Source organism: Colletotrichum fructicola (genome assembly GCF_000319635.2).
Source record: "Colletotrichum fructicola Nara gc5 chromosome Unknown KSG_Nara_v1_contig04, whole genome shotgun sequence".
Classification (NCBI taxonomy): Eukaryota; Fungi; Ascomycota; class Sordariomycetes; order Glomerellales; family Glomerellaceae; genus Colletotrichum; species Colletotrichum fructicola.
The window spans coordinates 814,724-838,616 of NW_027094054.1; the positions used below are offsets into that span (position 1 = coordinate 814,724).

General features: G+C 50.8%; 11 protein-coding genes across 11 annotated transcripts; 4 read left to right on the forward strand and 7 right to left on the reverse strand.

Annotated features, from left to right (window-relative positions):
- Window positions 1–34: 34 nt before the first annotated feature.
- Window positions 35–1,463, reverse strand: CGGC5_v007010 (Transcriptional activator protein acu-15; the record flags this gene model as incomplete). The annotated part of the gene is made up of 4 exons (XM_032019913.1): window positions 35–127; window positions 183–671; window positions 727–1,132; window positions 1,186–1,463. The coding sequence occupies 4 exons, from the start codon at window positions 1,461–1,463 to the stop codon at window positions 35–37; spliced, it is 1,266 nt and encodes a 421-aa protein (XP_031882962.1).
- A 1,562-nt stretch (window positions 1,464–3,025) lies between these two features.
- gudD (putative glucarate dehydratase) lies at window positions 3,026–4,306 on the forward strand (the record flags this gene model as incomplete). Its single annotated transcript, XM_032019915.1, has 1 exon — window positions 3,026–4,306. The coding sequence occupies one exon, from the start codon at window positions 3,026–3,028 to the stop codon at window positions 4,304–4,306; it is 1,281 nt and encodes a 426-aa protein (XP_031883162.1).
- Window positions 4,307–5,300: 994 nt separating this feature from the next.
- Window positions 5,301–6,953, forward strand: CGGC5_v007012 (High-affinity glucose transporter; the record flags this gene model as incomplete). The annotated part of the gene is made up of 3 exons (XM_032019916.1): window positions 5,301–5,377; window positions 5,455–5,996; window positions 6,052–6,953. 3 exons carry the CDS (start codon window positions 5,301–5,303, stop codon window positions 6,951–6,953), a joined length of 1,521 nt encoding a protein of 506 aa, XP_031883114.1.
- A 172-nt stretch (window positions 6,954–7,125) lies between these two features.
- Window positions 7,126–8,514, reverse strand: pqsH (2-heptyl-3-hydroxy-4(1H)-quinolone synthase; the record flags this gene model as incomplete). Its single annotated transcript, XM_032019917.1, has 3 exons — window positions 7,126–7,896; window positions 7,955–8,207; window positions 8,261–8,514. 3 exons carry the CDS (start codon window positions 8,512–8,514, stop codon window positions 7,126–7,128), a joined length of 1,278 nt encoding a protein of 425 aa, XP_031883115.1.
- Window positions 8,515–9,109: 595 nt separating this feature from the next.
- CGGC5_v007014 (uncharacterized protein) lies at window positions 9,110–10,344 on the reverse strand (the record flags this gene model as incomplete). Its single annotated transcript, XM_032019918.1, has 4 exons — window positions 9,110–9,148; window positions 9,210–9,302; window positions 9,364–9,578; window positions 9,654–10,344. The coding sequence occupies 4 exons, from the start codon at window positions 10,342–10,344 to the stop codon at window positions 9,110–9,112; spliced, it is 1,038 nt and encodes a 345-aa protein (XP_031883038.1).
- Window positions 10,345–11,107: 763 nt separating this feature from the next.
- CGGC5_v007015 (Non-reducing end alpha-L-arabinofuranosidase BoGH43B) lies at window positions 11,108–12,950 on the reverse strand (the record flags this gene model as incomplete). Its single annotated transcript, XM_066151782.1, has 3 exons — window positions 11,108–12,052; window positions 12,105–12,604; window positions 12,665–12,950. The coding sequence occupies 3 exons, from the start codon at window positions 12,948–12,950 to the stop codon at window positions 11,108–11,110; spliced, it is 1,731 nt and encodes a 576-aa protein (XP_066008863.1).
- A 1,032-nt stretch (window positions 12,951–13,982) lies between these two features.
- XYLO-3 (putative beta-xylosidase) lies at window positions 13,983–15,658 on the forward strand (the record flags this gene model as incomplete). The annotated part of the gene is made up of 2 exons (XM_032019920.1): window positions 13,983–14,555; window positions 14,609–15,658. The coding sequence occupies 2 exons, from the start codon at window positions 13,983–13,985 to the stop codon at window positions 15,656–15,658; spliced, it is 1,623 nt and encodes a 540-aa protein (XP_031883125.1).
- Window positions 15,659–15,852: 194 nt separating this feature from the next.
- CGGC5_v007017 (D-xylose 1-dehydrogenase) lies at window positions 15,853–17,020 on the reverse strand (the record flags this gene model as incomplete). The annotated part of the gene is made up of 2 exons (XM_032019921.1): window positions 15,853–16,913; window positions 16,984–17,020. 2 exons carry the CDS (start codon window positions 17,018–17,020, stop codon window positions 15,853–15,855), a joined length of 1,098 nt encoding a protein of 365 aa, XP_031883036.1.
- A 506-nt stretch (window positions 17,021–17,526) lies between these two features.
- Window positions 17,527–18,660, forward strand: CGGC5_v007018 (scyllo-inositol 2-dehydrogenase; the record flags this gene model as incomplete). The annotated part of the gene is made up of 2 exons (XM_032019922.1): window positions 17,527–17,859; window positions 17,914–18,660. The coding sequence occupies 2 exons, from the start codon at window positions 17,527–17,529 to the stop codon at window positions 18,658–18,660; spliced, it is 1,080 nt and encodes a 359-aa protein (XP_031883127.1).
- A 316-nt stretch (window positions 18,661–18,976) lies between these two features.
- On the reverse strand, window positions 18,977–20,787 carry CGGC5_v007019 (uncharacterized protein; the record flags this gene model as incomplete). The annotated part of the gene is made up of 6 exons (XM_066151783.1): window positions 18,977–19,009; window positions 19,103–19,161; window positions 19,213–19,329; window positions 19,385–19,783; window positions 19,847–20,069; window positions 20,125–20,787. 6 exons carry the CDS (start codon window positions 20,785–20,787, stop codon window positions 18,977–18,979), a joined length of 1,494 nt encoding a protein of 497 aa, XP_066008862.1.
- Window positions 20,788–22,632: 1,845 nt separating this feature from the next.
- On the reverse strand, window positions 22,633–23,620 carry CGGC5_v007020 (uncharacterized protein; the record flags this gene model as incomplete). The annotated part of the gene is made up of 2 exons (XM_032019924.1): window positions 22,633–23,538; window positions 23,591–23,620. The coding sequence occupies 2 exons, from the start codon at window positions 23,618–23,620 to the stop codon at window positions 22,633–22,635; spliced, it is 936 nt and encodes a 311-aa protein (XP_031883173.1).
- Window positions 23,621–23,893: the final 273 nt, after the last annotated feature.

Here is a 23,893-nt window from a genome sequence, read left to right on the forward strand (position 1 = left end):
CCGAGGAGGGAAGAGTGAGTCGAGATAGACCGGTTCAGGTGTTGAAGTCTGCAGTGTTGATATTTTCCCAGGCCTCGTTAGGCTCACCGAGGACAAAGGCGTCCAAGCTTCCGATGCCGCCCGTAACCTGTATCGCCAGTCGTGTCAGTAACAATCTCTGAAACCATGACTTTTGCACTTACCAAAGAGTCAAACTGGCCCCAATCGATGATTTGGAAGAGTCCAGTGTTTAAAGCGTCAACTGAAGCTACATTGCCAGTATTGCCATTGACTAATTGGTCCTCGGTGGGGTTCTCTATCTGAGATGTTGCGGCATTTGACCCGGTGTTCAGGTCGTCGAATTGGCTTCTCGCTCTTGCGTTATAATTCTGAGCTGCTGTTGACGAACTCTTTGCTATCATCATTTCGCTGGGCAAGGAGTCTCCACCAGCCTGGAGGGGTGAAGTAGAAGCCAGGTAGTTGTTGTTTCGGAGAACTTCGAGGCGCAGTTCTTGTAAAACAACTCCATAGCGTTGCGTCAAGGTACCCTTCACTGAGTTTCTCTCATATAAAGAATGACATTTTGACGCCAACTGAAAGCAAAGAGCATACTTCTCCGGTACCTCTGCTCGTTGTTGGATCGCGTAGACGTAGAGAATTACTACAGCACTGAAGCCATAGTACGGAATGAACTAGGATGGGTTATGTATCAGTACCCATCTCACGTTTCGGGGGAAGTCAACTTACGAACAAAGTGCTGTAGAATTCCCCAGCAGAGTCAATGGTGTCAATGTGCTGAGCAATACTCATCGCCGCATCAATGCAACTTTTGATGTTTTGTTGGGTTTGCTGTTGTTTAGTTGATAGAAAGCTTTCGTCATTGGTGTCCACAGCTGAGAATGTCTTCAACAGAAACGGTCGATAGACAAGAATTTGTGCGTGCCAGTACGCAAGCTTGAGCACATCACGTTGACGCAGAACCAACTTGACAAAAATGGCGGAGCTGCCGCCGGCATCCAGAAGGTAGGATATGTGATCTCGCCATTCCGACAAGTCTTTGCTGAATTTGTTGGCCAATACAAAGTGCTCCTCGGTGGATGGAGTACGTATTCCGTAAAACGCCCGGAGAATTCGTGCCAGGATTCGAGATAACCTGAATAACACTTTAGCTTGCCGTCAATTCGGCGAAAGACCGAGTCTTCGTACCTTATTTGAGCCACGCTGCCGGAAGTTACGGAAGGCCCGCAGACAACCGGCTTAGGCGATAAGCCAAAGTGAAGTTGCTCGTCATCAATGCAAAGGGGCAGTTCTTGGTCGGTGTCTTCATCATGGAACGTCATGGGCCGACCCAAAGCGGCGCTTAGATACGTGTTGAGGTTATACGCACACCAAAACGTTCTTTTCCGGCACTCCAAATCAATGTGATTGGCACGATCTGTTGACTTGGTGTCCAGTCGGGACTTCCTGTGTATCCCAAGAGCCATGGCGAGATGGGCCGTAATACCAAACAGAGTCCAACAGTGATTCAATCGAGATTGAGCTAAGAGGTAGAAGCACTGGGCCAAGCGTGCCTGCACATGTGCCAGGCTTATCTCGCCCTTCTCCATCGATATTTGGTGCTCTGCAACGGCAAAGAACCGAGTGCTGACTTCAGTTGACTCAGCTGTCGAATCCTTACTGTCAACAGACAAGCGGCTGCGGTAATTGTTCGAATGAGCAAAGACCATGAAGAGGATCGCCGTTCGACTCCGAGCAGACTCTTTGTAGAGCATAGCACCATGAGTGTCGTATAGCTCTTCCAACCATGATTCCACAGAGGGACGATGCAGAAAGCGATGCGTGGTTGCGGCGAAATCGAAATATCTCTTTAGCATTGACTCTGCCACGGGCTTTGGTGGCAGAATTGCAAATGAAGAGTCATGGCCAGGCAAGGGTCGATCGCCAAAGTTAAAGACGGAGGAGTTGAAGTAGCCAGGAGATTGAACTTGCAGTTTCCTCTGGATCCTCAACAGGAAAGAGACCCCAGATGCCGGACCCACGTAGTGGCCCTGTTCATCTGTTTGAGAGGGCTCGGGGGAATTGCGAGTGGAAGTCTGACGTTGATGTGGCTCTTGGGGCTGATTGCTCAGGACATCATGATGTTCAGTAGCTCGATGCCCCGAGGGAGACAAATCCAGTGCCGCCCCTGGAAGTGCAGTTGGAAGTGAGTGAAACTGCACCCGGGTCTCGCCAGAGATTGAGTCTCGGTGATTGCCTCCATTACCTCTGTTTCTCTGTTCCGACGTCGACGGAGAGCAGCCGAGGTCTCTTGAATTATCAGAGCCCGCAGTTTCGTTGTCGACTGCTGGTAGGAGTTGGCCTCGTCGATACGTCGCCGTGAACTGACAGTCAAGCTGAAGATGAGCGCAGAAGACGCACGGCCAAGTCCCCGAACATCGCGTCTTGCGCCTGTACCAGGCGGCATTAGTCTAGTCCGGCTGTCAACCGTATTTCGGGATACTTACGACTTGCAGCGATCGCATGCTCTGTTGACCCTCGGTCGAATGGGATCCTCTTTCAGCCGTTTGGATGCTCGGCCATCGTCCGGCGCATCGGATGCTCGACGGACGCGGGGGAATGGTGTTGTTGACGTCTCATCCATCGTTTCCTCGGATGTCAAGTATCGTCGATTTGGCCGTTCCTCGGACCAACTCGTCAGCTAGACAAGTGACCTGGTGTTAGTTGCGGGGGCCGAGGAAGACCGGGGTCTGTTCCGCGGATGCGCTTATCCGTTTCGAGGAGTGAACTTCCCCAGGAATGCGGAGGAGCCGATCCTTGTCCACCTCCTCTTATCCGCAAAGCGGCGGATATTCAGGACCCCACCCCGGCGTTCGATCTGCTGATCTTCTGGGGAAGTGCTGCGACAACGGCCATTCGACAAGTCCCTTCTTCGGGTGTTAAAAAGATGCGAAAGCTCTGGTGGTAGGCTCCAATTCTGAGAGACGCAAGTTCCTACCAGCCCACCTGAACACAGCATTGCAGACCAGCAAAGCTTAGAATCAACATCATGTCTCCTCGTGGCATTATCAGAGATGTTGTCATCACACCGGTGGCATTTCATGACATGCCATTGCTTAACAGCGTCGGCGTGCATGAACCATTTGCCCTGCGCAGCATCATTGAGGTAGTCACGGATGACCAAGTCTACGGGCTGGGTGAATCCTATGGCGACTCAACGCACCTGGGTCGCTTGCAAGTGGCTGCCGATCAGATTAAAGCCAAGAGCCTCACAATCTACGACACGAATGCCATCTACCAAATATGCGTCGACTCACTAAAAGGCGACACCACCACTGGCGGCGACGGCATGGCAGGCATGGTGACAACCGCCTCCGTTGCCGACAAGGTCTTTTCCCCATTTGAGGTTGCTTGCCTCGACATTCAGGGCAAGTTTGCAGGCGTGCCCGTCAGCGAACTGCTGGGCGGCCGCGTCAGAGACAACGTCCAGTACTCCGCGTACCTGTTCTACAAATGGGCGGGGCACCCCGGGGACGCAGACGATGAGTACGGCGCCGCGCTAGACCCGGAAGGCCTCGTGCGGCAGGCGAAGAAAATCATTGACGAATTCGGATTCAAGGCCATCAAGCTCAAGGGCGGTGTATACCCGCCGGCCCAGGAGGTCGAGGCAGTCAAGGCCCTGCATGCAGCGTTTCCCGGGGTGCCCCTGAGGTTGGACCCGAATGCCGCCTGGACTGTCGAGACATCCAAGTGGGTTGCCAAAGAGCTCGACGGCATCGTTGAGTACTTGGAGGATCCTGCCCCCGAGATCGAGGGTATGGCTGCTGTAGCCAAGGAGGCCTCGATGCCGCTGGCCACCAACATGGCCGTTGTTGCGTTTTCACATCTCCCGCCTTCTATCCTCCAGAACGCGGTGCAGGTCATCCTTTCAGACCATCACTTCTGGGGCGGCCTGCGCAAGTCTCAGACCCTGGCGGCAATCTGTGCAACCTGGGGCATGCGTCTCTCGATGCACTCTAACAGTCACTTGGGTATCTCGCTTGCGGCGATGACGCATTTAGCGTCGGCGACTCCCAACCTCGACTACGCTTGTGATACCCACTGGCCCTGGAAGCCACGGAACGAGGATGTTGTGATTGACGGCGCGCTTACATGGTCCGATGGTGGTGTTAATGTGCCAACAGCGCCTGGTCTGGGAGTTGAGCTTGATAGGGAGAGGCTGGCTAAGCTTCATCAGCAGTATCTCGACTGCGGTTTGCGGAAGCGAGATGATACTACATATATGCAGAAGTTCCAGCCGGATTTCTCAGCGAAGATACCCAAGTGGTAGCATAGGATGATGTCATGTAACTTGCTGTTTATGTTCAGAATGTTCTCAACGTGAGTGATCGTGTAGGTCCGTAATGAAATGGAGATTCACACTTCAATTATGCCATCCTTCTATTGACGAAAGTTGAAATCTGAAAAATACTGAGTGTTGGAAAGAAGACCGCTCAATGATCTCTGTGTATGACAAGCTGGTGTTCATACTTCAGACTCCTCCTCTCAAACAGTTGTTCATCTGCTCCCGATACGACATCAGGATCTCTACATATGACACTCTATATGGCGTAAAATCAGTGATCCCATGAATCTGGCTATGCAAGCATTGTTTCTCACAGCCTTTCATATGATGGCTTATCCGCATATATCTCCGGACTAATCGTGGGGCGTCTGCAAACCGGGTTTTACGCAGCAGTGTACACCATTTCCTCGTACCGACATGAGTGGGTTTGCTGCCGGGGTTCATACGTCTCCATGTATCATCAGGAGCTACAAGCTTCGGAGGCTCTAATCCACGATTTCCTCGGATGAACTAAACCTGAAAAGAAGGTCGTGGCTGACCACAAACCTGGTCGTCAGACGATTCTCCTCAATATGGATCCGCTGGGCCCCGAAGCTCATACCACTCAGGGCCCTCAGCCCATGCAAGAAGCCGCCCACGGGGTTTCGGCAAGTTGGTTTCACGGGGGAATCTTGGGGTGAATGCGGGGGTGGAGTTCATCATTCCTTTGTGCGGGGAAGTGGAAATCAGGATGAGCCACGTCCAACCCGACTTGCACGGGGACATTGCCGAAGGGCCCAACTAGTTTGCAAGTTGATACACCGGGATGTTGTGGGTTATAAGTGTCAGCAATTGCACTCTGATCTTGGGTTAGATCTTATGAAGACTTGAAGTATTCCGGTCACGGTTGGCATCCTCACTGCTCTCAACATCGTGTCTGATTCTTGAATTTCTTTAAGTGGAACACAAGAGCATTCCGGCCCAGATTGACACTGATACAATGACAAAACGTACAGCGGGCCATCGCGGCAACTCAACCAGATCAATCCTGATCGGTTTGGCCATTAGTCTCGCAGGGTTTGTACAACGAATCATTTGCAACATGACAATAACAAAGTATTGGACCAAATTACTGACTCGATATGAAATTGTAGCTTCGTTTACGGCATCGACACCGGCATCATCGCATCGACCATTGCCCAAAAGACATTCAAGCTTTACATGTATGGCTCCTCATTGGATAACGCGTCTGTGAGAGCTGGCATCGTATCCGGATACTATGCCGGATACGCCTTTGGCAGTGGTGGCTCAGCCTACACCATGGACAGGATCTCTCGCAGATGGACCCTTCTCCTAGGTGCAACTGCGAGCGTCATCGGGGCTATTCTTCAAACTGCCGCTGTGAACCCAGCCATGATGATCGTCGGTCGTGCCTTTTCTGGGTTCTCGACCGGCATGGTCTACCCTACAGCTCCCGTTTATTTGGCCGAGCTCAGTCTCCCCGAGAACCGCGGGTTCCTCGTAGGCTTGAAAGGCCTGATGAATACTTTGGGCTTCTTTGCTGCAGGATGGGTTGGGTACGCCGGATCATTCGCTGTCGGCGACCTTCAATGGCGCGTGCCACTGGCTACCCAGATTCCACCAGCCCTTTGCCTTGCCATCATGACCATTTTCCTCCCTTACTCCCCGCGATGGTGTACGTATTCTTCGATGTAAATCCAGAATCCTTCGACTAATTATGCATCTCACAGTGGCCTCCAAAGAGCGATATGACGAAGCCAAACAGGTCATGTACACCCTTCACAAGCACCGCGGCTCTGAGGTCATCGAAAGAGAGTTTGCCGAAATGTGCAGCCAAATCCAGCTAGAGTCTGAAAAGAAGAAGAACGCCATGACCAACTTCCTGAACCTATTCACCCGCAAATACATCCGTCGCACTCTCCTTGCCTGCCTCACAGTCAACATGATGAAGCTCTCTGGTTCCAACATCATCCAGAACTACCAGTCCATCATGTACAACTCCCTTGGCTACGAAGGACAGACTGTGCTTCTCATCGGAGCTCTGTACGGTTTCATGGCAGTCGTTGGTCAGATCATCAACGTCTTCTTCGTTGCTGACCACTGGACCCGGCGTGTCACGGTTATCTCCGGCAGCTACTGTCTGGCCGTACTGCTCGCAGTTTTGACGGCACTCTCAGAGCGGTTCCCTGAGGGCTCTAACCCGGCAGGCTCTCGGGCGGGAGTGGCGTTCATCTTTCTCTTCGCCTTCGCCTACTCTTTCTTCTTCAACAGCGTCAACTGGGTACTGGTTGCAGAGATCTTCCCTCTCGATCTCCGTGGCGTTGGTGTCGGGTTCTCTGTATTCACGCAGTCGATCACGGCGATTTGGCTTTCATACGCAGCATCCATCGCGTTCGACGAGATCTCGTGGAAGTTTTACTTTGTCTTCATTGCATGCAACCTCTTCGCGGGGACCATTTACTTTTTCTTCCTGCCAGAGACTCGGTTCTTGTCTCTTGAAGAGGTTGCGGCCAAGTTCGGAGACGAGATTGTGACAGCCCCCTCGAAGGACGTAGAGTTCGATGAGAAGAATGTCACATCGACTGAGAAGGTGGAGGTATCATCTGACCATGTCGAGGGCTCGCGGCGATGATGGAAGATAAAGTCGCTTGGCAAAATTAGGGAAGAAGCTTCCCTGCACAGTCTCGTTTGGTAGCATTATTGCATGATTATTACTTTAATCCTCAAAGCTGCATTGATTACCGCTCCTTCATCTGTTCAGGCGAGAGACCCTAGACTGTGCGGTGTCGGGCACGGCTTCGCTATTAGAGCAGCGCTGCCGGCTGTACAGACTGTCCATGGCCCCGCAGAAGCTTCTCTACTGCTTTATCTATCTCGTAATGGTACATCCAAGTAGCTTTCTTCTCGCTAGCTCTTCTAACCCTTTCCTCGATTTCATCATCAGCCGGAAGTTGTTCGGCCAAGAGCTTCGAGTTGACAGCTGCAAAATTGTCTAGAACGCCGTACAAGTCTCGATAATGCGGCGACCTAATCTGGTCATATAGCTTCAGAGCTGCCGCCAAACCTTCTCCATTTGCGCGCGCAAAATCCAAGCTTCGAGTAAGAGCCCACACATCCTCCAGAGCGAAGCCCGCTCCTGCGCCAAAGGCTCCGGACAGCGGATGGGATGCATCTCCGATAAGGGCAATGGCGTCGTGGGAAATCACGCTTTCGAGTCGCGCACCCGAGAACAACGCAAACTCTTCGGTCTTTCCCTGTGCTGCGAGCTGGATGACTTTGCGAACTGGCTCGCAGAACTCATCATACTCTGAGGCGATGGTCGAGAAGTCAAAAGACCGACCCCAGCTAACGTGCTCCTGGCCCTCAGTCGGTTGGTGGATGCGAGCAGTAACTTCAAAGTCATCTCCACCTAGGGGACAAGTAAAGACGTATTTTCCACCAACGTTCTGCCAGAAAACGGGTGATCTGGGAATACCCTCGATGTTGAGGGCGGCAGATTTAGAGATGATAGTTCGATAAGCGGATTGTCCGTTATACTTGATCTTATGGTCGGGAAATGCAAACGAGCGCACAAACTGTGTTGCAATTAGCGGAGTGGTGGAGGATGGTACTTTGCTGGATAGTGGAACGTACAGATCTGATGCCATCTGCGCCGACAAGCAAATCCACTTCATCAGTGAAGCCATCGGCGAAATCAATCCGAATTTTCCCATTTTGCAACTTCTCGATATTGGTCAACTTCTTTGACACCCTGATCCGAGATTTGTCAACCTCTTGGAGGAGTGCTGCTTGAAGTTTGGCCCGGACCAGCCGGCAGCTGCGTTGTTGCAGAGGGACGTCTGCTGCGTGACTGCTCTGCTCGAGGAGCTTGCCCGTTCTTCCATTTCTGGTGAAGGTTAGCAAGTGGTTACGTGGTATATCACCTGTCAGACTTGATACCTTGTTTGTCCGCTGGTTCCATCTTCAGCCCTGAAGAAGTCATTTGGGTCTACATTCTTGGCAGCCCCAATCAACTCCAGCAATCGCCAAGTATGGCGCTGTAGACTGATGCCGCCACCAGTCTCACTTATCTTAGGCTTCTTCTCGTAAAGACTCCAGTCAACATAATTGAGCTTTCGAAACTCGATTGCAGCGCCTAAACCACCTGGTCCACCACCAATGATGGCGACTTTGAGAGGGGGGATGCTTCCCATGATAATGATGGTTCACGATGAGCAGGAATTGAAGACCACAGCCGTGACGAGAATGATTGAATATGTCGCTTAGAGGTTCACGGCATCAATCATCAAGTCCATCCACCATGTGATGAAATCGAAAGCGGCTTGCGCGGCATTTTATGCTCTCATATCGCAGGCCAATGAGTGCTGCTTATCAGGCCATTTGACTGTATTGCGCAATATTCGGAGCTTATTGTCAATTCGGCCGACGCCGATAAAGGACCTTCCCCCCCCGAAAATGAGATGTTTTAGAAGCACCAGCATCAGTGGGTCATTGAATGGTAAAAGATTGTGAATTGCTGACATATCAACAGTTGGAACCTGACAAACTTAAGAAAGCCTACTTTGCTGGTAGTCCTGGGGTGTGAGGAATGAGCGTGACATGCTGGGTGACGTATTCCCTGTCGCTGAACCTGACATAACCTCCATCAATACCGCAAAGCAATTCTCAATAGCAACCAGTCTTAATGAATGTACGAAGAGAAAGGCGAAGTAGTCGATAGCATCGTTGCAAGTTTACAGAGAAAAATAACACAGGGCATTCCTTGCATGTTCATCATGACACTGCAGCCTAGAGCCCATCGTCAATACGATAGTATTCGTTCCATCGCTGGACAACGTTGGTTAGTATGACAAGCAAACACTAGCAACTTGGTGGAAAATGGTCTCACCCTATCCCACGGCCGAGACGAGTCCACGAAGCGTAGGTCAGTTCCAAGCCTGATCCTACCTTTTGGATCATAGTTGACAGTCGATGCATGAATCTAAAAAGAAATGTCAATCAATTGGTGCATGGACTGCGGCAGCTAGGGCGAAGTTGCATACCATATGAGGTGTATGAAAGACAACGTCGCCGGCCTCGTAGTCTGTAACAAGCCATTTTTTGCCATACTTGCGACCGAAGTCTGCAGCACCGTTGCACAACCACCCAGTGCTCATCATGTTTGCATTGTATGCTTGCCGTACCTCTTCATCGTTCATCCCTGCAGCCTTTGCCTTTCGTTCGAAGTCTTGTTCTATCTCGGCACCAAGTGCGTCCCCTAGAGATTTATATTATTAGTTGAAGTTATACTAAATACTGAAGCTTCATCATTATGATGAAGGAGGCAACATACCGTCTTCGAGATAGATCAGGCCACCACCCTCCAGGCTGACATCACCAACGGGCACCCACGCTGTCACTGCAGTAGGCTCACCGTAGCGCATAAATGACTGATCATAGTGTACTCCGATAGCCTTATTTCCAGGAGTGTTGTTCCTCAGCAAGGTTCTTTTAACAGGAAGGGTGTTATCGCCCCAACCCGTAAAATGGGCAACGAAAGCCTTGAGGGCAGGATGGTTGCTGAACCCAGGGACCCTGCCATCAGTTGAGCCAGAGTACCACTCGTCAGTATGGGCTTTTAGTGCAGCATCCATGAATATCCCGCGTTTGTCCTGACTTCCAGGGGCGGTGGCGGTGGTTCGTTTGGCTCCAGCACCTATCCCGGGGTAGTTCGAGGGGTTCGCTTCCGGATCGAAGATGCCTTCCTTAGGTGTCGTGCCTGGCTTCAAGATACCGCTTGGGGATAGCGATGCAAAGTATGCTTCTCGGGCGGCCAGGACGTCTTCTCGAGGCAGGAGACCCTTGACAAGGAGGTAGCCTCTGGTATGGTATCGATCGCGAAGGACTTCGACGGGTTCATCGGGAAAGGAGGGCTCGAGGATTCCGACTTCAGCAGGGGCGAGGAGGTCATCATTGACAAATAGAAACTTGCCGTCAATAGATGGTGGCACAGACGAGTTGACAGAAGGGGGCTGCAGAGACATAATGATCAGGCTTTGATAGAATCGATGGATCCGAAGAGATTAACGATGAAATGATTCCAATGGTTTGCAGCAGCCGCCAGAGCAATACGAGAGCTGGATGGGTTTCATGTTGGAATGGTGGGGGAATTGTCCTGGAGAAACTGTTCAACTCGCTATCTTCTGGTCAGCGGGTAGGTCAGCTGTTTTCAGGGTTAAGAACTTTGGAATTATCTGTGTTGTCAACAGCATTGAAGAGCCAAGTACTTCGGTACAAAGAGGCGAGAGAAGCCCCCGATCCCTCGCATTTCTCTGATTTTTGATTCGGCCATTCAATGCTGGTCTAACCGTTTACGGTGGGTGCATTGCTCCATTCTGTCCTGTCAGCTGCGAATCAGATCCCCACATCGTCTCCGTCAGCTGCGACTTGTGCAGGGGTCGAGTGGGTAATTGTCTCCGACGAGGTGTCTAGCTACGTTGTGGTGAACGAGAAACGAGCTCGATTGAACAAGCCAGAGCTGATATCACAGTCTGCTCTAAATGGACAAAATCTGCGATGGAATTAAATCCCGAACCAGTCTCATCTAAGCTTGACGTGCCGGAGTGACGTTGGGGCACTGCAGTCACACGAATTCGATCTTCTTTGAACGTGATGAAGCAATTTGCCCAGTTGTACAGCCTGATAGTGTTATCTACCTTGGGATATTGTGGTATCTCGGTGCAATGTGCCTAGGAAACTCAGATATTGTGTTGTGCTGTTTCCACGCCAAACGTTAAACGCCCAACGCTAAGGCCTGAGGTCATCGGCAGTGTAGTACTGGCCCTTGCCTGTGTACATCCACTCTGTCACGTAGACGTCACCTCCTGAAGGGCATTCAAGTCCCGTTCCTGCTCCATTGCAAGTTGCATAGACGCCGAGAAGGGCCCCAGTAAAAGGGCCACTTTGACCGCTGACCAACTTCGCCGACACGGTAGCCATTACGATCTTGTTTTCGGGCTCTGCAGCTGAATATGCGGCAAGAGTATAGTGTGTTGCATTTGGTGTAGAAATCTCAAATTGAATGAAATCTACATCCCAAGTTTCGGGAAACCTTTCGACATATTCTTCAGGGGCATCGTTTCCTGTGGCCCTGAAACGCAAGAAGCGATCAGTGCCTTCGGCGCCATCGGCCTTGGGTTGGGCTACGACGGCGAGATCGGCGTGATTATACTGCGTCAAGAAAAGAGTGACTCCTACCTCCAGATCAGCTTCATCGAGAGGGACGTCTAGGGTCACATTGAAGTTGAACAGAGAATCGGTCTGTGGCCGTCCGATGAAGGACAGTCCAGATCGGCCATCGAGCTCTGCATTGTCGCCAGTGAGGTTACCTCGACTAGGCACAATATGCATGCCTTTCAAGTCCACGATCTCAAACGCTCCCTGCAGTGGGACCCTCCAATAGATGAGGTTCCGTGGTATCTCGCTCATTGTTGTGAAGTGATATACGTCGGGATCAGAGTTGAATGGGCCATGACCAGGGAGGTCTCGACTAGATGGGGGCAGTTGCCAGCCCGACATATTGCCTCTGACTGGCTCCAAAATTGGCCATTCGCCCTCTTCCCAGGTTACTGGAAACAGGACCGTTTCTCGTCCCATCGGATAGATGGACCACTCTGGTCCTGAACGCGTGGACAACGCAGCACCCCACCAGTTGTCACTGGTGTCTTGAAATAGGTCTGCGTGGCCAACGGTCTTATGTTTCCAAATCAGACAAATATTCTACAAGGTGACTTCTTTCACATACCTGGAAGTACTCATCTGTATCCTTGTTCGTGAGCACTGGATTGTTGGGGCATGGTATATATGGGCCAGTGAGATCACCAGATCTCGCCATGACTTGATAGTGCCCAGTCTCAGTCCCCCCCTCGGCCATTGACAAGTAGTAGAATCCGTCTTTGCGATATATATGCGGACCTTCTGGCCACACGCCACCAGTTCCTGACCAAAGGAAAGTGTTGTTGAGGACTGTGCCAGTTTCAAGGTCGACATCAAGAAGCACGGTGCCTTGGCCTCCGCCTGGAATGTAAGGCTTGCCGTCATCATCCCAGAAAAGATCTAGATCTCCGGCCGGGGTTGGAAACGTGATAGGGTCTTCCCAGGCCGCGTTGTCGTACGGATCATTCGACTTGAAGATTGTGCCCAACATGCCATCAGGCAAGCCAAGGTATTCACATATGACCCAAAACTGTCCATCTCGGTGCCTGATGGTGGCCGCATAGAATCCTTCTTGTTGGCCTTGAAGTACTTCCATGTCAGCATAGCTACTTGAGCAATAGTGTGGTCACATTGAGCGGTGAGGCTTACCTTTGGTCTGTTGACTTGCTCCGGGCATTTGAGCTTCTCGGTTCCACGCATGGCTGATTAGTTTCCAATTGGTCAAGTCCTTCGATGCGTAGATTGGAAGACCCGGGAAGGTAATAAAGCTGGAAGTAATGCAGTAAAATATTCCATCAACCTGCACACAAGAGGGATCGGAGTGCCAACCAGGCAGGATAGGGTTGTAAAATGTTGAGTTTTCTGCCTGTACGGAGGAGACCCCTTCGAATACAAGCCAACCTGTCAGCAGGTACTTGAAGATGGAGAGCACCATGGTCGACGGTCTTTCGCGCTGAGACTAGTTTCTAGAGTGGAGGCTTACACCCTCCAATCCATTTCATGTATAATGGCCATGTAAAGCTCTAAATACTTGATCAAAGATGCAATTCTTCTTGATCTTGTGTGAACCGAGGATACAGCCAGAGATCCCGAGGTCTTGGTAATTATTCTTACGTTGGCATTGCGTGAGAAGCTTCTGCCGTGTGATTCCGGCTAAAAGGTAAAAGTAAGACCGAAATACATCTAGCAAGAAACAACATTGGTAAACCATCTTGAGTGGTTTTCGCGCCTAGCATCAGTAATGAAACGAGGAAGGTGCATCGACGGCAAATCATTACAAGAGGAGACTGAGAGTTGACGCTGTGCCGCACCAATGCAATCGAATCCCGCGGAATCGTATCTCGCTTAATCCCGTCCCGAGTAATCGTATCCCCCAGACCATGTTTCCAAGCCTCAGAGTGCGGGGAAGACAAGATCTACTGGGGTCTGATCTGCTCATTTCGACGTTTATAGATTTACCCGCGAACCGAAAAGGCTCTGCGACGCTCTTCTTGAATTTTGTGGTCATTCTCATGAGACTTGCAGAGGGAATCGTGCTGATAATTCCCACCTGGAAACCGTCGCCAGTGAGGGGGATCACCCCATACATCTTGATGCTCAGCATCCGGACGAATGAGCGGGGAGCGTTTCTAACTCTTGGAAACTCAGTTTACCCAGGCACCTCAGCACGTGCATTCGTAGTACGTAGTACTGTCTGAGGAAACAAAGCATAGAACTGTAGTGGAAGTAGTTATGAATTCACGTTATGTTTCGGCTAAACTCTCGACATTTGCTTCAGCCGGAAGGCTCTTCTTCGGAACGACTGATTGTCATGAGATGGACATCCCGACGAGCGTCAACTCAACTATTGAGATCTCCATGGCAATATTACTGCATTTCAACCAAGTATAGAAAGGACAGCCCGCCCCGTCATTCTAAGAGGACAACTACGCGTCGATAGAAATCTTCAGAATCTATCACTTTCAACATGCAGTGCAGAGCTTTCATCATCTTCTTTCTCGCGATGTTAGGCTTCGGCCGCATCGGGCTCACTTTGGTCATGCGGCAGGATAACACGTTCACGAACCCTATTCTATGGGCGGATCTTGCAGACCCGGAAGTCTTCCGAGTCAACGACACATACTACTATAGCGCCTCGACGATGCACTACTCTCCCGGGGCACCCTTACTGAGATCCTATGACTTGGTCAACTGGGAGTTCGTATCTCATTCTGTTCCCGAGCTCCCGGGATCCCAATTCTCTCTCAACGGAAGTAATCACGCAGCATACGTCAAGGGGGTCTGGGCATCTTCCCTTGGATATCGTCAGAGCAACGGCATTTTCTACTGGTACGGCTGCATTCAAGGCGAAGGCAAGACTCATATCTTCACTGCATCAAACCCAGAAGGACCTTGGACTCATCACGAACCGATCCCCAATTGCTACTATGATCTGGGCCTGCTAATAGACACCGATGACACCATGTACATCGCGTATGGAGCGGTAGACATCCATGTTGCTCAGCTGTCATCTGATGGATTTTCGGAAGTTCGGAGCGAGGTAGGCATATTCGAAGTGCTCGTCTCTGATAAACGCGCTGACGATTACTGCAGGTGGTTTACACCGAAGATGCTCACAGGTACATCGAAGGCTCGCGCTTTTATCACATTGAGGGTAACTACTACATCTGGATCACCAAGCCAGGAGACGAGCAGCATGTGCTCAAGTCGACATCCGGCCCATGGGGTCCCTATGAGATCAGGGAGGTCATCGCTCAGATGAAAGCACCAGTCGAAGGAGCGGGGGCTCCCCACCAAGGAGGCCTCGTCTCCACAGAGGTAGGTGACTGGCTGTACATGGCGTTCATCGATGTGTATCCAGGCGGTCGCATACCAGTTCTTGCCCCCATCGAATGGGATGCCGAGGGCTGGCCGCAGGTAGTTACGGATGCAGATGGTGGCTGGGGCGTCAACTACCCTGCCCCCATTCAGACTACCAAGAACGTCGAAGGAAGTGGCGCCTATATCGACAAGTTTGAGGGAACCACCCTTGGACCCCGTTGGGAGTGGAACCATAACCCAGATAACGACGCATGGAGCTTGGGCCCTGATGGACTGGTTCTAAACACAGCGACGGTTTGTGAGGGACTATACGGAGCCTCAAACACTCTCACGCAACGAATTCTCGGGCCGAAGAGCCAAGGAACTTTCCGCCTTGACATCTCTGGAATGATTGACGGGGACCAAGCTGGTGTCACGGCACTTCGACAAGACAGCGCGTACATCGGTATCCATAAGACCGATGGGGTGGCGCAACTTGTCTATGTTGATGGCATCAGCATGGATTCAGAGCAAGATTGGTTGACCACCTCCAACGGCTACGTCAAGGCAGAGGGTCCTGTGATCGAAGGTGCAGACCTGTGGCTAAGGATGAAAGCCGACATCACGCCCTCAGTCTTGGGAGACTCTAACAACATTCCGCGATATGCTTCTTTCTGGTACAGCGTTGATGGGCAAAACTTCGAACAGCTCGGGCCAGAGTATGCGCTCAACGCCGAGTGGTATTTCTTCATGGGATACCGTTTCGGTGTCTTCAATTGGGCCAAGAAGAATCTGGGTGGAAGACTTTTGGTAAAGGAGTTTGCGCTGGAGATGTTGAATTAGTGCTTGACATTGATCTCCAGTTCGCATCGAGGCGCTGTTCCAACGCCCAGCCCCTGTTAAATATGCCTTTTGCGGAAACGGCTTAAGGCACTGATTCTTGAGTTAGGGTAGAAGTCTTAAGATGAGATTGATCTACATTCAGTCTCTATTTGGCAACCTCTACTTCTAGTAAATCTAGCAAACATGACAACCTATCATTGCTCAGAGTCTTGAGGATACACAGTTCCTCCTTGTCGTCTTATTTCGTCCATGATTTCCATGACGCGTATGGTCTCTGACCACGGCATGACCGAGCTTTCCAGCTTTCCAGCCAAAACATCCAATGCAGCATTATCAGCTTCCCAGTAGTACCCACGCCCAACTGGCTTGTAGTCGTGCTTCTTTGCAACGTCTCTCTTCACAATGCCCGCATTCTGGTCTCTCCAGAACTTCTCGTAGACAGTGAAAGACTCAGGGTCGGAAGGAACCGTTCCATGGACTTCAACAGTGCCGTTGGTTCCTTGAATTCGGGCTATCACGTCCGGGTTGCCCGTCGCCATCGTTGTGGATGTGATTACGCCTTGCCTTCCTGTTGACGGGTACTGAAGGATCACGCTGGTTGTCACCTCAACCTCGCCCCAATGCGTTTGAGCGGCGAGAATCTTAGGTGTCTCTGAAGCGGCTGGGGTTCCAGCATCCAAACCGAGGATAGCCCACGTCAAGGTGTAAATGCCAAGATCAAGTAGTGAGCCAGCACCGAGGCGAGGTTGCTTGTACCTGGATCCATCCGGTAGGTTGGGGATATCCATCTCCAAACCGAACTCGGAGTACACCCTGAAGACGTCGCCAATGATATTCTCCTTATGCAACATACGCTGCAAGTCCTGAACAAGCGGGCGGTGGCGGAGCCACATTGCTTCAGCAACATAAACTCCCTTCTCCTTGGCAAAGGCAAACACTTCCTTCGCATCTTGGGCATTCAGGGTGAAAGCCTTCTCGCAAAGGACGGGCTTTCCCGCTGCAATCGCATCCAGGCAGTTTTGTTTGTGAAATGCATGTGGGGTTCCGATGTAGAGAATATCCACGTTCGGATCCGCGTAGATTTCGTTGTAAGACCCGTAGATAGTGGGGTTACTTGAGGGGCAGTACTGGTTCGCAAAGTCTTTCCCCTTCTCGACAGAGGAGCTGCCAATTGCTTGCACAATATGCTTGACCTTCGCATCTGATCGAGAGATCAAAAGATCCTCCACAAACCAGGAGGAGATCATCCCCGTTGCTGTGGCTTGTTAGCCAGTCTGTCACACAGCGCAAGCTTGGCGCCATGCGGGGGCGGGGGAAGATCTCACCAACAATTCCCCAACGAATCGCTGATAATTCCGACATTGTGATGTGATTGGCTGAGACAAAGAACTTCAGACTGTACTAGTTAGAGATCGCTTGACAGAGGAATGCGCTGTATTCAAATATTCTAGAATGATTCGGCGGATGAAGACTCAGCCAGTTCTACGGAATTCACTGACCGAAGACCCATCTTATATAGTCTACGTAGACTGAGTTGGCCGCCCCGGCCCTGCTGACGTCGGTATTCGGGATGTCCCCCGCAATGACGGTCGGCAATTTGACAATCAAGGTATTACCAATTGAGAGCAGTTTCGCCGGTTCTCCCTGCATTCGTCTGAAATAGTAACGAATCCCGCGGGTTATTGCAGACACCGAACGGGACTTTGGTCATGGTCATAAAAGACTTCTCGTGCACTCTTTAAGCGAGGCGTTGACGGCTTTGCTCTTGCATCGATTCAGCATTCTCACGCACACGTCATTCATTGAACGCCTTCCTGCAACAGAAGCTGACCACCCTCACCTAACTTCTAAGAAGACGGCCTGCGACGATGGCCTCCCAACACAAGATCCTCAATGTCGGAGTCGTTGGCATTGGTCGCATGGGTCAACGTCATGCCATGAACCTTTTGCGACTAGTCCCCAGAGCTAAGCTTCTCTGCGCTTGCTCCCCTGCAAAAGCAGATCTCGATTGGGCTGCTGTCAATCTTGAGCCTTACGGGGTGAAGGTGTACAGCACTTTCGAAGAAATGATCGAGACCCCTGGACTCGAGGCTGTCATCATCTCGTCTATCACTGCGCTTCACATGCCGCAGACTATTGCGGCATTTGAGAAAGGCATCCATGTTCTGTGCGAAAAGCCAATCTGCAACTCTGTCCCAGAGGTAATGCTGCCACCGTCTGCATTGGATGAACCACGAACCCTAATGTGTATGCAGCTTGAAGACTTGTGTCGACGTGTGGAATCCAAACCAGAAACAAAGGTGATGGTGGCGTTCTCCCGTCGCTTCGACGACAGTTACCAGGATGCTCTTTCCAAGATCAAGGAAGGAACAATTGGAAGGCCATTCGTTTTCAGATCCCATGGCATAGAGAAAGGGGACCAGAGTCCGTTCTTCATCCAGTATCTTGCCAACTCCGGTGGGATTTACTACGACACTGCAATTCACGATATCGACCTGTCGCTGATGTTCCTTGGCGAGGACTCGGTACCGAAGTCAGTGTCAGCTATCGGTACAGCCGACATCTTCCCAGATCTCAAGAAGACTGGAGACGCGGACAATGCTATTGGGCTGTGTGAGTACTGGGATGGCAAAATTGCCCATTTCTATCATTCGAGGAGTTCCGCCGTGGGATACGACAACGTCACTGAGATATTTGGTACCGAGGGCAAGTTGACGGTCAACGCAACTCCAAGAAAGAATCGTGTGGAGATTGCTGCGAGCGATGGATTTGTCAAGGTTGAGCCGACGCCTTCCTGGTACGACAGGTACATCTCGGCGTTTGTGGTGGAGGCAAACGCATTTGTAGACGCAATTCTTGACGGAAATGATATGCCTATCCCGCTGAGATCAGCCGTCACGTCTCTGAGGATAGCTGCGGGCTTGCAAGAGAGTCTAAGGACGGGACAGAAGATCTACTTCAATCGCCAGGGCATTGCTACAGGACCTACTCCACAGCTGTAGGGGTCTTGATTAGATTAGGGACAGGTCATAGAAGCAAGAAGCTACTTGTTGATGCTTAATAGAAACATCTTTTCATGACATGGAAAACTCCAGTGCCTATTTGACGAAAATGAGATAGTACACAGATTAGGTTCAACTCTCTATCATTGAGGTTGGATACCACATCGATTAAACATTCCATATTCCAATCCCAAACATGAATCAGACTACCTCACTGGAAAATACAATTACGACGTCTCATTCCTTGAACACATGCCCCTTAGTTCTTCTGGTCTGTCCAATATGCTACGTGCATCGTAGTCCAAGTTTGCGGTACTTAAGGCCGGGGAGGCAAGATTGTCTCAAAGAGCTAGAGGAGCACAACAAGTCAGTCCAAACGTCCATGTCAAAATGTTCAGCTAGACTTGGGATAGATGAAATCGGAGGAGTCAGGTCTACGTACCCAAAGGTTAAGCTCCCTCTTGTTCTTTCGAAGCTCGTAGTACTTCTGATCAAGTTTATCTGGCACATTTTAGTGCACTGCCAACACGAGAACACACAGGGAATACTGACCGGAGGTAACGTGAAGAAGATCCTTGTACTTCTTCTCCTTGCTAATGTTCTGGAGGCCGTCGAGGAATAGCGCAGCCTTGGCGTCGTCTCCAACCTGGTTGACGAGGAACCTGACGACTAGCAAAAACGTTAGCTACCTGCCACGTAATCAATCGAATTGGAATCTACTCACAGTCGGGAGAATAGTACGCCGCAGAGCATTTTTGGCTGCAGGTAGATATTCCGTTGGCAAATGTGTTCTGATCTTCCTCGTTGGGTTCGCCGTCTGTGATTGTGATGATGAGGGGCGGCCTCTTGAAGTCCTCCTCTTTGTCGAGGATATTGTACACAAACGGCTTGAGGATCTTTTCGTTGAGACCTGTGCCGAGCTTGGTGGATCCATTGGGCTTGAAGTTGAACTTGCCGCGGATGTCGCTGCCCCGGACATTGTCGAGACCCCCGTCATTCCTATTCAGGAAGCGAATATGCACACCCATGTTCTCAGGGGCAAATGAGTTCATCAGCACGCCAATGTCTTCAACAAGATCAGTTTGGGCAGTCCATCGGTTTCCCTCCATGGATCCACTGTCATCTGTTCATGAAGCTTTCATCAGCCAATATTCATCAAATCAGCGGTCGTGTCAATGAAGCCCACCGCAGTAAATGATCGGCTGGTACAAGGCGCTACGAAGCTTCTCGTTGAACTCGCCAGGGTCCTCGGTCTTTGTGCCAGCATCCTTTTGTCTCTCCCATGCTTCGTCGGCAATGTCGTCGATCAACGGATGGTCCGGTGGGTAGCTGTCGTCGAGACCCATGTCTTTGATGATCTTTTTAATTGAGTCCACGCAGTCCTGATAAGAACTTGGCAACTGTGGCTTCTTCAAAAACGTCAGTTCCCTCTCATAGTCAGATATCAGGTGCGGCTACGCTTACTTGAGGCTTGTCCCCAGCATTGGCTTTACCAATTTCATTGTTGATCTGCTTGAAGGCTGCAGCAAGGGCATCCTTGAGGGTCTTCCAGGGCTTGCAGTACGCGAACAGCAAAAGTACTGCGGAGATGATGAACTTGGCAAGCGTAGGTCCGATTGAGCCCTGGTTCTCGGGATCCTCAAGAGGCGCGCCGATCGAGGGGCTGATGAGGCCGTTCGCGATGTCCTTGGCCGTTTCTCCGTTGCTGTTCTTGACGGTTTCGGAAGCTCCCGCTTTCTTCAATGCATCAATGATCCGAGGGTCTGCCTGGTTCCGGAGTGCCGTCATGAGGGGGGTATCGTTGGGTCTGCGCCCCTCTCTCGCGTTTCTGTCAACAGACTCGTCCTTGAGAATCAGCTTGACAACCTCAAAGGCGTTCTCCTTGGCAGTGACAGCCATATGAAGAAGAGACTGGTCTTTGTATCGTGCCCTGGTGTTCGCCTTGCTGCTCTTAAGGAGGGAAATATTGGTAAGGTTGCCCAACATGACTGCCCAGGCCAGTGCGCTGTAACCGTCTGGGGCATCGTCGATCTGGAAAGAAGGGTCACTGCGGGCTTTCCGCAGGTCACCGCGGGTGATTTCTTCATTGCGGCTGACTCTCTCGTGAATGCTGCCTCCGATAGACATGATGGGCAGCGGTCTCGACGGACAGGAAGAAGTGGCGGATATGTTATTATGTCTAATATGGTCCTGAAAGCCTTGGATATTGTTGTCATAATGCCTTCGCAGCTCTGGGTAAGTTACCTGGCTTTATACTTGCAACCAACGTTGCACTGCGTCTACCCATCGCCCAGAACTCTCTACCACTTCTAAGTAACAAGCGAGGTGCAAGTGGACTAGATTGATGATTCCACAGGTTCAGCTTCTTCGGAATCAAGTCCGACTCAAATGCCCCTGTTTCATTGGATTCACTGTGAGCGAGCATGTCATCATGTAGCGTACTTTTGTGAATAGTACGCCAACTATTCATAGTCTCGTCCATGTCTTTCCGAGACTACTCATCTTCACCAGTCATACCTTTTAGATCTGACACAGGATCTACGGCAGGTAAGCATTAAGAGGTCCAAGCCACAACAATTCTACCGGAAGAGGTATTAAAAATCTCTCTTTCTGTGCCATCTATTCCTATTGCAAAGATAGGGTGCTATCGTGCTGTCTTTTCATGTGTCTCCGGACGTAGGCAAATCGCGACTGAGACAGCTTTCAGCCAGGCTCCAGAAAACTCATCCAGCGTCTAGGTATCTGATCCTAAGGCCATGGAAACCTACGTCTACTACAATTCGCCCTCATTAGTGGTATTCGAAAACGTCCGCGTGGAACTCCAGTGAAAAGCTAAAGAGGAAATGGGATGAGCTTGTTCTGGAAGCGAGACAGTAAATCTCATGAAAGCGTAATCCTAATCAACGCCTTTCCAGGGGCGGTTAAGACACCAGAAAAGTCACTTTGCGTCTCAAAGCCAGGAGAGGTCGGGCATGGGTTTACCTTATGGCCGCTTCAAACTGTGTGGCTATGGAGAGCTTTCCTGCCGCACACAAGTGCCCCGAGGATAACCTTGGAGCGGGGAAGTGAGACTAGCGGCTGTTACTCTCAAACGACTCGGACCGCGCCGACGGTGGCACCATGCCGTTTTTCCCGAGGTGGTGGGAGCACCCATGACATCACAACCAGAGACATTATCTCAGACAAACGGGATCCTGCCCAAGGTTTTGAGATCATCTAGAGAGGGGGCCCGCAAGCGGACGATTGCACGAAGTTCAGGCTGTCACCCCCTGAAATTGTCTTCGTTGCTGTTGATATGTCGGGTAGCTTGAAGACTAGCTAGACATTTCCACATAATTCTTCAACATAGACCAAAATCAGATATCGGTACGAGCAATATGTGACACTTGATTCCATTATTTCCAAGACAGCAATTGCCGTCCTCAACGGCCGTAGCTAGGTCCGGCAGTTGTGTCTCAGATGATCTCAGTCGAAAAATGGCGAGTACGGAAACGGCGAGACACATGAATCAATGAACCACATACTTGCGAAATCCCCCGCTTTTACGAAAGTGAGCACCGTTTTTAGGTTGACTTACGGAGTTTCCCAAACGCGAAAAACGGTGTGTCTTTTCGTGCGTGTATTGAATCCTAGTAAAACCCATTCACAATTTTGACAATTCGTCTTTCTTCCCTTCCAACTTTTCTTCTTCGCAGTTTGCCGCCTGGAGGCGCACCTTGTTGACTGCCATATGACTCTCACGGGGAAATATTCGAGGGCCAATTCGTATGCATCAGATACTTCAAATTCAAGATTGATTTGAAGTCTGAAATTCGTGAGTCGCATTCTCTCCTAGTCTTCCAAGGATGACCCTGCGGAAACCATCCAATGTTACAAGCGAGACACGAGGTAGAAAGGAATTTGTTTCTGGCAGAGCTATTTTTTTTCATTTCTCCACTCTTCCTTCAACTGCACTTCAACTTAGGTATGAATTTAGTTGTCTGGTATCCATCCCGTCTCTGTGTCATGATCATCTCCCCACTCCGAATCTGAACCAAGTGTGGAGACCGGATAGTGACTGCAGTATGCCTCACTACCACCCCTGTTGATAAGCTTTCTATCCACCATGTGTAAATGATGTCTGTCATGATTATCTTGGACATCATTTGTCCATATATCATTCCAGTTCTCCCACGGCCTGTTATTATGTTCATGCCGCGCATGGCTGGTGAAGTAAGTCAACTGGGAGGCGCGAAAAAGTTCCAGGTCGGGGCACTGTGTGCGTAGGAAGACAAAGACTTTGTCCCAGTTGCCACCGTTTCCATACACCTTGATGTCTTCGAGAGAAACTCGCCGTGCCACAGGTGTCAGCTTGGTTTCGTTTACGGGCGCGACTGTCAAGAGCTTCAAGATCGACTGTACGTTCGTCCAGATACGGTGAAGTACGAGGTCTACCAAGCCCCTATATCCAGGTTGTGGGATCCATCGGAGTCGATCAAGTTCAAGATAGTGTGACGCGATGATGGCCAGTGATTCAAGCCTTTGGCAGGACCCAACGAATGCCCAAAGGGCATCCTGATGCTCTCTGTTGGGATAGTCAACTTGAATGTTGCTCGGGGCATAGCCGGTTCCAGCAATGTCCGTGAAGTCTCCGTCGTTGTAGTCGTCGCCGTCGGATATCATCTGCCAGTCGCTCCCACCCGGCCCCGTTTCATCGACAATGACTAAGCGGAGTTTCCGCAGTTGATTTCGAAAGAAGGTCGATTCGTAAGGCTCGTTCTCCCCACCGTAGAACACCGCTGTGGAGTCCCGGCCGCCGGTGAAGTTAACCCACTCATCGAGGTCACGGACCTCATGAAAGGTCTGGATTCTGGCTACTGAAACATATTGGTCGACGATCTATGTCAGTCAGCAGCTTCTCATCTTCATTCAGCCGGGAGCTGGTGCCTACTTGGTCGATGATCTCTGGGGGAAGAGGCATTTTTGCGATGGTTTCTTACCAAGTTGGAAGACAGGATAAGCAGCGAAGAATAAATTCAATTGGCGAGCCGCTGCTTTCAAGGCCCGAGCGCGTCGAACCAAGTGTGGCACGGTGGCTGCAGGCAACAGCCACAGAGTCCTGCGGTGGCTGTACATAAGCAACAGCCACAGCGCCCATTGAGTGTGCTTGTCTGGGAATTCCTTCAGCGGAAGACGAGGTTATCCAGTGATGCCTTGCCATGCAATGCCTCGGTGTTCCCCAGGTTTTCATTCA